The sequence below is a fragment of the Platalea leucorodia genome, assembly GCF_965183815.1.
Source record: "Platalea leucorodia genome assembly, chromosome: 1".
NCBI classification, from domain to species: domain Eukaryota; kingdom Metazoa; phylum Chordata; class Aves; order Pelecaniformes; family Threskiornithidae; genus Platalea; species Platalea leucorodia.
This window is the reverse complement of record NC_138823.1, coordinates 99,031,902-99,045,044: the sequence shown is the minus strand read 5'-3', so window position 1 is coordinate 99,045,044 and position 13,143 is coordinate 99,031,902. Positions and strand designations below refer to the sequence as shown.

At 41.0% G+C, this 13,143-nt stretch overlaps 1 protein-coding gene across 8 annotated transcripts in view; it reads left to right on the top strand.

Annotated features, from left to right (window-relative positions):
* Positions 1 to 13,143, top strand: part of JARID2 (jumonji and AT-rich interaction domain containing 2) — a 227,853-nt gene that overhangs the window by 171,840 nt on the left and 42,870 nt on the right. For all 8 annotated transcript variants that reach the window (XM_082315890.1, XM_082315891.1, XM_082315889.1 and 5 more), the window contains one exon: positions 5,429 to 5,605. In XM_082315890.1, coding sequence (XP_082172016.1) covers positions 5,429 to 5,605 — 177 coding nt within the window. The remainder of the gene's footprint in view (positions 1 to 5,428; positions 5,606 to 13,143) is intronic.

Genomic DNA, 13,143 nt, shown 5'->3' with positions numbered 1-13,143 from the left:
CTGAATCAGTTCCCTGATCCAATTCACCACATGGCCCCACAAAAAAATTATACTGCCACAGTCAAGGTGGTGGCACAGGAATAAGAACAAGAGGCCAGATGGAGCTAGATGCTCTGTAGACCATTTTCGATGTCAAGAAAAATGTCCATGCAGCCACAGTCAGTCTAGATGGTTCCTTTTATGAAATGTCTTCTAAATAAGTGGTGGGAAGTCAAATTTTATTTTCTAGATTACCATCAGATTTGCTGAGTGAGCAGGTTTTTCAGGCACCTGCTGATCGGGTGTGCGGCAGGGTGGGTTTCTCGACATGGAGGGCTGCTCGTGCGCTCTCCCCAGGCTCTGGAGGGCTGCTCCCCTGCTCTCCCCCTTCATCTGCTGCAGGGCCCGTGGTAGCAGCTGTCTGCACAACTTGGGGTCTCCCAGCACGGAAGGAGACTTGTAAAATTCAATACAGCCACAGGCTCTTGTAACTCTCTTGCAGATTTTTCTGCTGTGTTCTTGGGGATGGAAAGCGAGGAAGGGGGGAATTACATACCTAGAGTGCTGAGACCTGGCATGCACCACCTCCCAGGCACAGATGTTGCCCTCTATCCGGAGCATTGCAGCTCTTCTCTTTTGCTGTTGGTTATTAATTAAATTCTAATGTCGCTCTTTAGATTGCCCTGAGTAGGCTTTGAGAATCGTGCCTTGGTGCTGGGGATGGCAAGAGGAAGAGGAGGGATGATTGCTCATCTTTACTCTTGCTGTCTGGCTTGCAAAATATGTGCAAGAATGAACTGGCATAGCTGCCTTGTGGGTTTCTATTGCTTAGCGCATCCAGGCGAAGACAAAAATGTGCAGAATAGTGTGTCGTAAATTAAAAAAATCAAGAAGCGCCTACAACTGTGTGTTCTGTGAACGTGTGTATATGTATGTGTCTGGTGAACCTGTAGTTTTCCTTAGTCTCATGCCATTTTGGAGGGTTTTTATCATCTTGCTGTCATACATCATTTTCATGATAAATATCTGTTACACATGGAGAAACCTGAGAGCAACAACTATCAACGAAGTCTATCTGTAAGGAAAACCACCATGTTCTTAACTTGAGATGAAGACAGGTCAGATTTATGAGGAAGGGCCATACGTTTTGTTAGACCAACTGATATAGCTGAAAAAAAACCAAACCAGCTCTTGAGCGCACATTCTTCTCCACATCTCCAGTGGTCTTAGACATTCGTGGCTACAATAACACTACTTAGTATTGTTTATGTAAATTGGCAGCTTTGATTAACAAATGGGGTCCCCTGTAAAGGTAGGCTATGACATCATATACGCATCCCTGCCTGGCCTCGGAGACAATGACGGATACTTAGGACAGGAATCTTTATTATTATAGTCTTTATAATATAGAATAAATATATAATATATAAATAGTCTATGTAATAAAGAAGGTGAATGATCACCTAGCTTCCACTCCTAACAGTGCAGCTTCGTTTGTATGAGTTTCATTAGTTCTTCAGTCATGAGAAATCTGAGTTTTATTTCCATAACAGGAGTTTTGGGGTGTTCTCTTAGCTCTTTGCTTGGTGTAAACCACCAGTGCACGTCAACCGCTCACACTTACACATTAGGTGTTGCCTAATCAACATAATTGTCATTCTTTTAGTTTGAATGAAATCACAGTGTACTCACAGGCTTGACTTTCCTTCAGTTTGCTCGTAAAGGGAATGTGCAGTATCTTGAGCTTGAGCAGCCTGTTTCAGTATTTTTAAACTAGTGTTTTCTCAGCCTTTTGGACATGTTTAGCTACATAGACTTCAAGTGAAAGTGGTTTTAACCAGCTCAACCCAGAGGTGTGAACAAATTTTCAGTATTTGAGGCTATTCCAGAACGGAAGTCTTATTAAAAGATGATGATAAAAATAGTTCTAATATAAAAAGTAAGCAAGAAAACTTAAAGCTTTTAGATTTCCTTCAGTGTCTTCCATCCATAACAATGCTTAAATAGAACAAAAATGCATGAGTGCAGCCTTTTCTTTTTTTTCCTTTCTTTCTGTTTTGCAAGTCAACTTTAATAAATACGTAGGAAAAGCTGGCAGGGAGGAGGCGACCCAGACTGAACGCCAGCTTTTTTCTGAGGTCTCATATTGCAGAGCACTTAGATCAGTAAAGTGAGGGCTAGCAGGGCTCTCCTGTGTTATTGGACGTTGCTAGTCTAATTTCTCTGCAAATGTACTTCCCAAACAGTCCCAGCTGTCCCAGGAATGCAGTTTAACCATTGTTGTTCATAGTTCTCGATTGGAAAGAATTAAAAAATCTCATTCTGACCAAAGATTTATGCACTGAGATTACAATGATTGAATACCAGAGTTAGGTGAAGTTTGTATCTGCTCTCGCAATTGGGTTAGACCCTCCCTCCTTTCTATGCAGAATGACACAGTACTATATTTTATTCTGTGCTTAAAAAAAAAAGAAAAAGAGAGAAAAAGAAGAAAGATTGCTATTGTTATTACAACATTTGCGTCGCAGATGATAATTTTTTTGCTGGTTGCTGTTGAAAGCAGCTGACAAAAAAGCTCAGGGATTTGGAACTCTAGGGAACATGAGGCTTAGAGAATAGACGCTATATCTGGTCTCCTAGTGCCTCAGAAGGATAAAATTTCTGACTATTTCTCTAATTATAATAGAGAGATTTCAGTCTGTGTTTGAATCTAATTTTGAGGGTTCCTAACAGTAAGTTTCTTCTACTGCCATCGTTTGTCAATGCATTAATGCACTGATGGTGCCAGACTTCGGATCCTGATTAGAACTGATGCATAATACAGACTTGCAAAGCTAATAACTTCTGAATCCATACCACAGACTTGGGTACCTAGATGGAAGAAAAAAGACAATTTATTTTTCAGGCAGCACTGTCCTAGAGTAACTGTTTTGGAGTCTTCTAGTTATTTGCTCTTGAGACTTAAAGCTCCCCTCCAAGCAGAAGAATTAATGTGCCTCTTAGCACCTCTTACCTACTATAGTTGATTACTTAGAGTGTGCCAAAAAGGCCTGGACTTGCATAAAATGTGCAAAGGTTTTTGTTTCTGTAAGTTGCTGCAGCTCCCGTGCCTTGAAATATGTCAGCAGTCTTAGTTTGATCATTAGCCTATATAAATATGAAAGTTGTGGCATGCAAAAGGCCTTCTCCCTAGGATAACTATATGTTTCCATACCTTTATGTGTAGGTTGGATGGATTAATACGTACATTATTTCAGGGAGAAAGAATCATCATGCCCTAGGTGCTACTGCAGTGTTTCCCCTAGCTGTCCCTGGGCTACCACTGGTGCACAGCACGGGGTGCCGGTGGCGAGTTTCTCTCTGCTTCTCCCCAAGGCAACCACAGTCCCAAAGGGGCCATTGTAGAGACCAAGAGCAAACGTCCTTACAGGTGGGGGCTAAGCCCCACACAGCCGCTCGCTCACTCCCCCCCAGCGGGGTGGGGGAGAGAATTGGAAGGGTACAAGTGAGAAAACTCATGGGTTGAGATAAAGACAGGTGATGCAAAAGCTGAGAGTGCAAGCAAAGCAAAACAAGGAATTCATTCACTGCTTCCCATCGGCAGGCAGGCGTTCAGCCATCTCCAGGAAAGCAGGGCTCCATCACGCGTAACGGTTACTTGGGAAGACAAATGCTATAACTCCAAAAGCCCCTCTTCCGCCTCCTTCCCCCAGCTTTCATTGCTGAGCACAATGTCACGCGGTGTGGGATAGCCTTTTGGTCAGCTGGGGTCAGCTGCCCTGGCTGTGTCCCCTCCAGCTTCTTGTGCACCCCCTGCCCACTCGCTGGTGGGGTGGGGTGAGAAATGGGGGGAAAAATGCCTTGACACTGTGCAAGCACTGCTCAGCAGTAGCTAAAACATCCCTGTGTTATCAACACTGTTTCCAGCACAAATCCAAAACATAACCCCGTACAAACTATTATGAAGAAAATTCACTCTATCCCAACCAAAACCGGTACACTTAGGAAAGGATAGTTCATTGCAGAAACAGCCTATCCTATCCTGGGTTTTGTGCCATATTTAGGTATCCATTCATTAAAATGTAATTTTTGTAGTTAAGAGTATTTTGTACAAACCTGGTGGGAGCAGAAAATATGCAACCCAAAAATAATCTTTAGTTAGTTGTTGGCAATGGCAACACCAACAGCTCAAAACCAAACAAAACACAGAATTGCTGTTCTGAAGAGCTCGAAGCCAGAAGTGTTTCCTAAGGAAACATCAGCCAAATAGTCGCTACCTTGTGTTGTTGGTCTGTAGCCCAGCTCTCTTTGTCCTTTGTTTTGTTTAGCTACAGGAAAATAATTGAAGCGATGAGTCCCCATTCTCCACTTCTATTGACTTTCTATTTTTTCCCTTTCTTCACCAAAAAAAATCTTTTTGTGAATAAGTAGAAGGCTCTTAGGGCACCTGTCCCTCCGGGGGAGCGACAGAAGACTCATTTTGAAGTAGAAAATAATATCAGGCATAAGGGAAAGTGCCCATTAGTTGTCAGCAGTATTTGTACATTTAAAAATAGTTATTAGGTTGCTACAGTCATGTCGTGTCCTGATGCAGTGTGGGGGGGAAACCTATACATTGTTGCATGACATGCATAAAAGAAATTTTGTGCAAGAGTTACATTTAAATTACAACCCTGTGTTGTTGTTAAGCTTGTGAATCCTCACTTCTCTCTCACTGCATGTTGTACCTTACCCTTGCGCAAACAAGGCAGGTTAGGGGGAGCATCGTGGGAAGTAAGCAAGAGATGAGAAGCAACATCCTCAAGAGGAGCACACGGGGAATCGGGAGACCTTTGCTCTTTTCTCTCTTGTGCCAGGGACCTGCTAGGCAAATTTAAGCATCTCAATGTCTCGTTTTTTCTCTTTGTTTAAAACTGAACCAGAATACTGCAAAGCATTGTGTACAATACTGTAGAGGTCTGCAAAGCATTGTGAAGTTTAAATACTAATATTTTATTGTAATAATAACCTAAAAATATTACCAGGGTGCAGACTGGTTTGTAAATGCTCTTGTTTCTTCTGTTTGGAAAAGCTGTAAGCTTCTAGTTTGTGTGGTAAGACTTCAGTAAGGCACTTAAGCACGCATTTGAAATTAAGCATGTGCATTAGTTCTTTTCTGAATACACAAAGCTATTAATTAGGGCTCGTAGCAAGACTGTTTGATTGTCTAAAGTATGAACAGAATGTGCTTGGAGGGGAGGGAAACCCTGCTTTTCAAGCACATACGTATCCTGTTGGTAAAAATTAATAAATGAAAAACCTCCAGTTAGTCATGCACTAGTGTGACCTTCCATCTCTGAGTCCTCCTCTTCCCTTGCTATGTGTAACACTAAAGTAGGTTATGATCAATATGGTTAGTGCAGTAAGTGAATGTAATGACGGTAATGAGCTATTTCTTTATAATGATCAGGTTCTCCAGCCCTGCCCAGCAACATGGTATATTTTGGAAGCTCTCAGGATGACGAGGATGAAGAAGAGGAGGAGGAGGAGACAGAGGACACAAAAACAGCCACAAACAATGCTTCATCATCATGCCAGTCAACGCCCAGGAAAGGAAAAACGCATAAACATGTACCAAATGGGCAAGGTAGGTCCTAAATAGTGCTGTTCTCCTGCAATGCCTGGTAAAGAAGTTTCTGAGCTGAATGTGCTTAATCCTTGTGTGTCCTTCTGGATCTGAGTGAAAAAGGATACAGGCTATAATGGGAAAATGGAGTGAGATGTAGCGTTAGCATCTTCTGCTTTAACCTGTTTTTCCAGACAATCTGAACTCTTTCTGTGGCAGAACTATAACTGCAGGGCTGGAATTATATATATCTATATATATATTATATATATATATATATATATATGTTTATACACACACGCGCACACATATATAGACACACACAGTCACTCTCTCTCTGGCTTTTTTGAGACTGATGTTTAATCTAGAATGATTTTATTTTATCGAAGTTAAATATAAGCATTCATAAGTGTTATCAAAACATGTGACAGGGGCAACACTTAATTTCTCACATGCAATATTGATACCACAATTGCAGTAGGTTAAGATACTGCATTCATGTTGTTGATTGAAAGATTTTATGGAAGAAGCTTTTTCAGATCAGTTATTTCTTTGCAAATCAACAAAAGCTGCATTCATTACACAGTATTTCTGTCACGATGTCCTTGTGCCAGATCTTGATAAATGGATCCGCGTTATGTTGCAACATCATCTAGTGTAAAATGGAAGACCTAAAAGCCACACTGAAAATTTTCTGAGCCTGCTATAATGCTCCACTGCCAAAATCCTGTGTGATGTGGTTCTCTCTCCAGCAAGAGCTCTTGTATCATAACAAGTCTGTACCCTCTCTGCCTGACATAATTTCAAAATGGAACCTGTGCTCTCCATTCCCTTCCTCAGTATTAGTTTACCATGAAAATTTTTCCTTCTGGTGACTGCCCATTCAGCTCTCCTCCTCTTAGTAGGAGGACTGAGAGGAAGGTCTCTCTACAGCACACTTTGTGAGGGATGGTCGAGACCTGTGCCTGCTTTTTTTTGTTCTTTCATGCTACTCTCTGCTCCGAAGAAGAGATTACCAGATCCCAATTACTTCACTGTGCTGGTCCTCGTGTCCGCTTTTCAAAAGGGAGTTTTCTATAAAGGACGCTCTTGTTACATATGCCAAAATTATTTTTCATTACTACATCTGAGTGTTTTTTTTATTGCATGCCCAAGCTCAAAAACTCTCTTTTTGTGAACCATTTGTGGAGAAGTGCAAGGGGATGTTATACCTAATAGCATTTCAGCTGTCAGCTGTGAGCAGGAGCTTTAATGCTGCAAAAGCCATGGATCAAAATTTGGCACTTTGGATTGATTTCTAAATAAACCCCCCCAAAATAACAGGCACAAAACTCTACATCTGGAAAATGAGATTGCACGTAACAGAACTGCTGCCTTAGAGCTTTAAATGTGATATATTGTTACAAAAGGAGCTGATCATGTTCCTTGAGAATGTCCCAGATGGCATCCACTTTGAAATTAGCTCAAAACCAGAGACACCTGAAATCTTAATTGGGGGTAAGTAAAGGCAAACTTAATGAGCCATCTAATGGCTTCATAATCTTTATCAATATAGATCAGAGTGAGCATAAATGAAGCTGCTGCTTTAATAGATCTGCAAAAGACCTTTATAAAATACATAGGAGACAATGTGAGATGTTTTGACAAAGGTGATGAAACAGGAATTCCCAGAGAAGGCAGCTTCTTCTTCTTCGTCATTGTAATTTCTTTTTTTCTTTTTCTTCTTTTTTTTTTTTTTTTTTTTAATTAAAATTTCCTTACCCAGGGGCATTCCCATTTTTCAATGTCTGTTATTTTGGTTGACAGCCAATAGTATTTTTGTTTCCTGTGAATAAAGTAGGTTCTGGTTCATGTGTGTCTGTTTTAAATGAGACCACACACAAAGGCAGACCAGGAACGGGTGCAGCAAATGAACTTAATCTAGCGTGAGAGTCTATTTTTAATGAATTAAAGTCTTTTGTTTTTAATATACAATGTGTAGTCAAGCACTTTGGACCTGAAAATGGTAAGCATTTGCTATGACATACAGCAACAAAGGTTCAGAGCTTGATTAATGTCATTAGACAGTGTCAAATGATTGCTTTCTACTAAATGGCGGTCAGAACAACTTTCCTGGGCAAAGTCATTTGTCAATATCTTCTTCTGATGCCAATATGGGGCGTTATTAGGATTGCAGACAAAACTATTTGTTATAACCTAGCCTGTTGAGCCACCTTTTGGACTGCTAACTCAATTGAAAACGCCTAAGTATGAATAAGAAGCACGTATAACACGTGGCATAGCTTGCTGCACAAATTGAAATAATTAGCTCAACTGACTTGTTGCCTTCAAACCTTACCGCTTACACAGATATATTTAAAGCATCAGATTGTTACCTGATCATCCTCCTTTCTTAGTACTTCTGATGTGCTGCACACATATCCAACTGTTAAAGAGCAAAGTAAAATGTTTGGCAGAAGTGTTTGTCCCCCACATTCATGGGAGTGTGGAAAAGGGATATGTAGCAATGTGCAAGTCTTTCCTTCATGCAATATCTTAGTGCAGGCAGTGCTAATCTTGCGGTTAAACTGTTTTCTAATATACAGCTGTGGTTGCCACAAGGGAAAATGGTAGAGCCATGCTCTTAAAATTGGTTTCATGTCATTGCCAAACTTCAGCTGATTAGGCCGGGTCTGACATATGTTAAGATAAGTTGGCAGCAGATAAAGGCTTGGATGTCATTGGTTGTGCTTTGTGCCTTGGTTAGAAACTAGTATTAGTTCTGGGTAGGTATCTTTCATGTCATGTGGGACATTCTGCATGTAACTCTTCCCATTACTGTCTTTTTCAGCGTGCTTAAACTTACAATGAATAATTCTCACTAAGAGAAGATACTGTCTAAAGACATTCAGTATTTGTTTGCAAGAGAACTGTTCTCTTGTAGAGTAAAACATGTGAGTGGTTCTTACTTGCTTATGGATTAAGGTGTGATCTCACAGTACATGTCATAGATTAATTCAGGTCAGAGGAGACCCCAGGAGGTCATCTAGTCTTGCCTCTTCCGCAAAATACCATTGCTAACTTTTTTGACAAATTCAGCAATAAAATTGGCAGAGGTTTGTGCTTTTAATTATATATGTCTTTTGAGGAGGGTGAAATTTTAGCAGCTTTCTAAAACTTGATGTGGAATTTTGGTCCTAATCAGAGTGATTTTAATTGAGTTAGGATTTATAGCGGGGTTAAAATTGTGAAAGGCCAGAAACTAATCAACTGAATCACTTGGTCTCCGTATAGCTACGGACTTCAGAAGGATATTTTCCCAGCTAAGAAATCATACGAACATTTAGTTGGAATTGAGAAATCCCTTTTGCTGTTTCAGTCAAAGATTTAATCTTTTTAAAGCACATCCTTAGCTTCAGACCTTCTAAGTAAGTTTGTGGTGAATTTCAAAATTAACATATGGAAAATTAGGGATGATATGGTGCTGCATATTATAGCAGATAGAGCAGAGGTTCGGATGACTGTTGTAATTGCAGCCCTGTTACTGACCCCTTTGAGTGTGGGTGTAGGAACCCCGTAATTCTCAGTGTTTAGATCCAGAACGCCCAGCCACAGGGTGCCTGTGTGCTGCTCAGATGGATATGCTTATTTTCCAGCTTGCGTTTTGTATGCATCTCAAGTGACCATTAGCCTATCTGAGACTATTGCACGGCTTTGAACACAAGGAATTCGGTGGAAGAAGCAGGCAGGAGCATTGGCTTAAACAATGTGGTTTTTTTCTTCAGTGTAGCTTCCAGGTGTGGGGAGAAGCTTCTCAACCACAGTCTGGATTACAGGGCATCTTGCCAGCACGGAGGAGGAGATGGAGAGACATTGATCTATTAGAAAATTGACCTTATGCAAAGGGAGGAGGGTGTCAGTCATCAGCTGCTGCGGGCTGACGTGCAGGGAAAGCAGGTTCTCCGCAAGTGAGCTGTACTCCGCTTCCCTGGGGGACAGGGAGGTACCGAGTCTAAATTACATCTCCCTGCTGCTTGGAGGAAATTCCAAGTTGTAGGTAAGAGGGTAGGCTTAGGTCTCTGTTTCTTTAAAACTAATTCTTTGAATTCCTCCCAACTAAATAAATCCTACTTTGATTTCATTCTGTGGCACAATGGAAGGTTTTCTCTGCAGGCTCCTGAAGGAAAATGTTTGCAGGTGCCAAGTGTTTTGTTAGGCAGGCTGGGATCGGGAGCTGGAAGGTGCAGTTAGGGAGTTGTTGGGTTATCGGTCCCATCACAAAAGCAAATGGGGATAGGCGTTACTCTACTTGAAAGGGCTTGTGGACGGGAAAAGGGCCTCAGGAGGAGCAACGTACACAGATACAGTTGCGTAGACAACTTTGGAATTGCACGCAGCAGGCTACAGTTCCTCTAATAGTGGTTGGCTAATTTCCTCAAGAAGGGTGATTTCTCACACCAGCAGAGCAGTTCAAAGGTGGAGAGAAGTGCACATCTGGGCCAGCATACCTGGGAATGTCGTTTGTCTTCAGATCCCTGAGATGGACAATTAAGTTCTAATTTACATTTAGGAAAACAGTGTTAGCCATCATTATTTGTAACCAGACTTCTTCACGAAGGAGAGTCTTGTTTCCTTAGCTGGAGCAAACCAGCTCCAGTGTGCCAGAAAACCTACTGGGTCAGAAACGGTTACTGGTCCATGCTGTATTTTGTTAACGTGGTCAGATAAAAACTGATCTGCATGCCTTTTGCCTGAAATGAACAGGGGAGAAAATTGTGTAGATGCCTCTTTTCTTGAGGCTCAAATTTCAAAACAGATCTGGCAGTAGTGCGTAGTAAGCAGGCACCACTAGAAATACTATACTCTGCTTTAGTGCCGTCTTCCTCGCTTACAGAAGAATGTTTCGCTTCTCAATTTGCAATGGATAATTTAGCAGAGTAATGTCCTTACATGTGTAGTAACAAAGATGGTGCAGGAAAAGATTGTAGATTTTTTTTTTTTTTTTCTTATTTCAGGATGTAGTTCAATGCAGTGTTTGTACATCTTGGGCTTAAATGGCATATCTTTTACATACATTACCATTTGAGAGTGCTGTGAGAAAATTCTGATTTGTAATTGCAATTCCTTATTTAGTTTTGGTTTTAACTAAATTCGATATTTGTGGGTGGGTACATAAGAGGGAGTCTTAGGCTCATGCATCTTTTTCAGTGAAATTAATCCTGAAGAGGTAAACATTTAGAAGAAAAATATTTTCTGCATCCAGCTAAAATGCAGAATGAGAAAATTTCAGGCAGAGTGCTACAATAGTTAATGGGTAGGCAATTATTTTGGTGATTTACAGCCTTTTGTTGAAATACCATGGAACCAGTAATTGTTGCAATAAACATTTTTGCACATTTAATTTTTCTGCAAAAATATGTAACATGAAAATTACCCGTTTTGCAGTAATTTACATATTTAAATATGCAAATCAGGCACAACACATTTGGGGATTTGCGGATTTTCAGTAGCTAGATGTATGACCTGTGGAGAAGAATAGGGGAGCTGGAAGTTGCTCAAAAAAATTGAATTGTTATCCTGGTGAGAGACTTGTGATAACACATAGGCACTTCTTGTACGGACTTGCTGCTTAGCGAGTGACCCTTTTGATGTTGTTTGTGTCGTAATGGTTAGGTGAGAGTAATGAATTTGTGCTAAGACGAGACACTTGGTATTGAATTTTTGCAAACGGTGGCGTGGTGTCTCATACCAATAACGCTCCTCTCAATGGCCCAATATATTCCTGTGCGTGCAGGGTTTTGGGCTGTGTTATTGATAGCGTCAAAAAGGAATTCGGTGTTATCTGCCACGGTTCTCCTGTTTGACTTCTGTTAGCATGCAGCTATGGAAATTTTGTTGCGGAGTTGTCCACTGACAAATTGCATAGCGTTGGGTTAGGGCTGGAGAAGTGCGGAAACAGTGGTACCATACATTTTCATACAATGTTGTGGCGTCCTTTTCTCCTGAAGCACGCCTTTGCGCTGACCCTGTGTAGGTAGATCATGTTGGGGGGCTCCAGAAGACAGCTTCTATCTCTGGAAATGGTTTATTGAAGTCTGAACATACCCAACACTTAAGGAAAACAATCGGCAATATTAAAATACTCTGTTTTATGGAAGTAGATCATTGTTTTAGTTCCTCCGGGAGGGGAAAAGAATTATTGTCTGGGCCCTTTAAGGCAGTTTGAGAGCCACATAAATGTTTTCACAGTGACTTAAAACTGAATTAAAGCCAGAGCAAGAATGTTTTTGTACAGTAACGGATACTTAATGCCAGAAAGTTGATTAATATTACATCTCTTCCCAAACATGATCTATGTAACAACATGAGGTTTGCATTGGAATAGCTGGCTCGGGTTCACAACATTGGCAAGGCTCCCTTTTCTCCTTCTAAAAACAAAACTTCTCCCTTTCACTCTTATCTTCCCTCTTTGTTTTGGATAGTTTTATGAATGCGCAGTCGCTTGCTGTACGCGGCACGAGCTCTGCAACACGCGGCATATGTGTACATGTATGGCCCATGCCTTTATCCTCCAGACACTGGCATGAAGCAAAACGGTTCATACATCAGTACCCTGCCGTCCCTGCGACGGACTCCGCCGTTATCTCAAGTACAAAGCATATCTGGTGCAGGAACAATCTCCAGGAGGGCTTGGGAGAGAGAGAAAGCTTTGCCCATGGAGTCAGCAGTTGGCTGAACTCAGTCCAGTAATTCTGCTGCTTACACAGTGAAAGCGTGATTATTGTACGTATTATAAATTGGCTTCTGAATGGCTGGCTGGGTGTATCCTATAAAATATTTGCGTGCAAATTAATTTGTAGGAATGCTTCAGAAAATTGCTGAAAACACAATAAATGGTTATAGCTCACTACAGTGTCAATTCCTGTAGCAAATGCTTAGTTAATCTGTATTAATTGAGCACATCTGTGGCTTTACTTGATAAAAAAAATTTTTTAGCTGTTATTATAGCTGCACCTAGTACACGCACAGTTTACACAGTTTGCATTGGTTTGTGTAGGGATTCTTTATCACAGTTTCAAATGAGGTACCCCAAAGTCCCTGCGTGGGATCCTGGGTGAATATCGGTGCCTGGGGTCCAGTTCCCCCGGTGCAGAGCGCGCTGTGATGCATCCGCGGGGATCATGCCTGCCATAAGGTTTTGCTCTGCTGCCATAAATGATATCAGTGGTTTAAAAACCCCTAGTGCTTGCGAGTTTTGAATGTAGTGGTTCAATTTCTTTGCGTTTGATCATCACTGCTAACCATAAGACCCACAAGTATTTCACTCTGGGACTCTTATTGTTTCAGCTTAATAATAATAATAATTGCTTTGGAGGACGCGGCATTTTGAGAACAAGCACTGAGATAGATATGGATAAAAGGATATCCATTTATTCTATTTGAAGTGTCTGAACACTAATAATTTACTTGCACTTTTAATTATTTGCTAGTGCTCTTACCTTTAACTAAAAGCTGTTCTGGAAATACAGAGCTGGTTAAGGTAGCATAAAATAATCATAATTCAAGACTACGAAAGATTT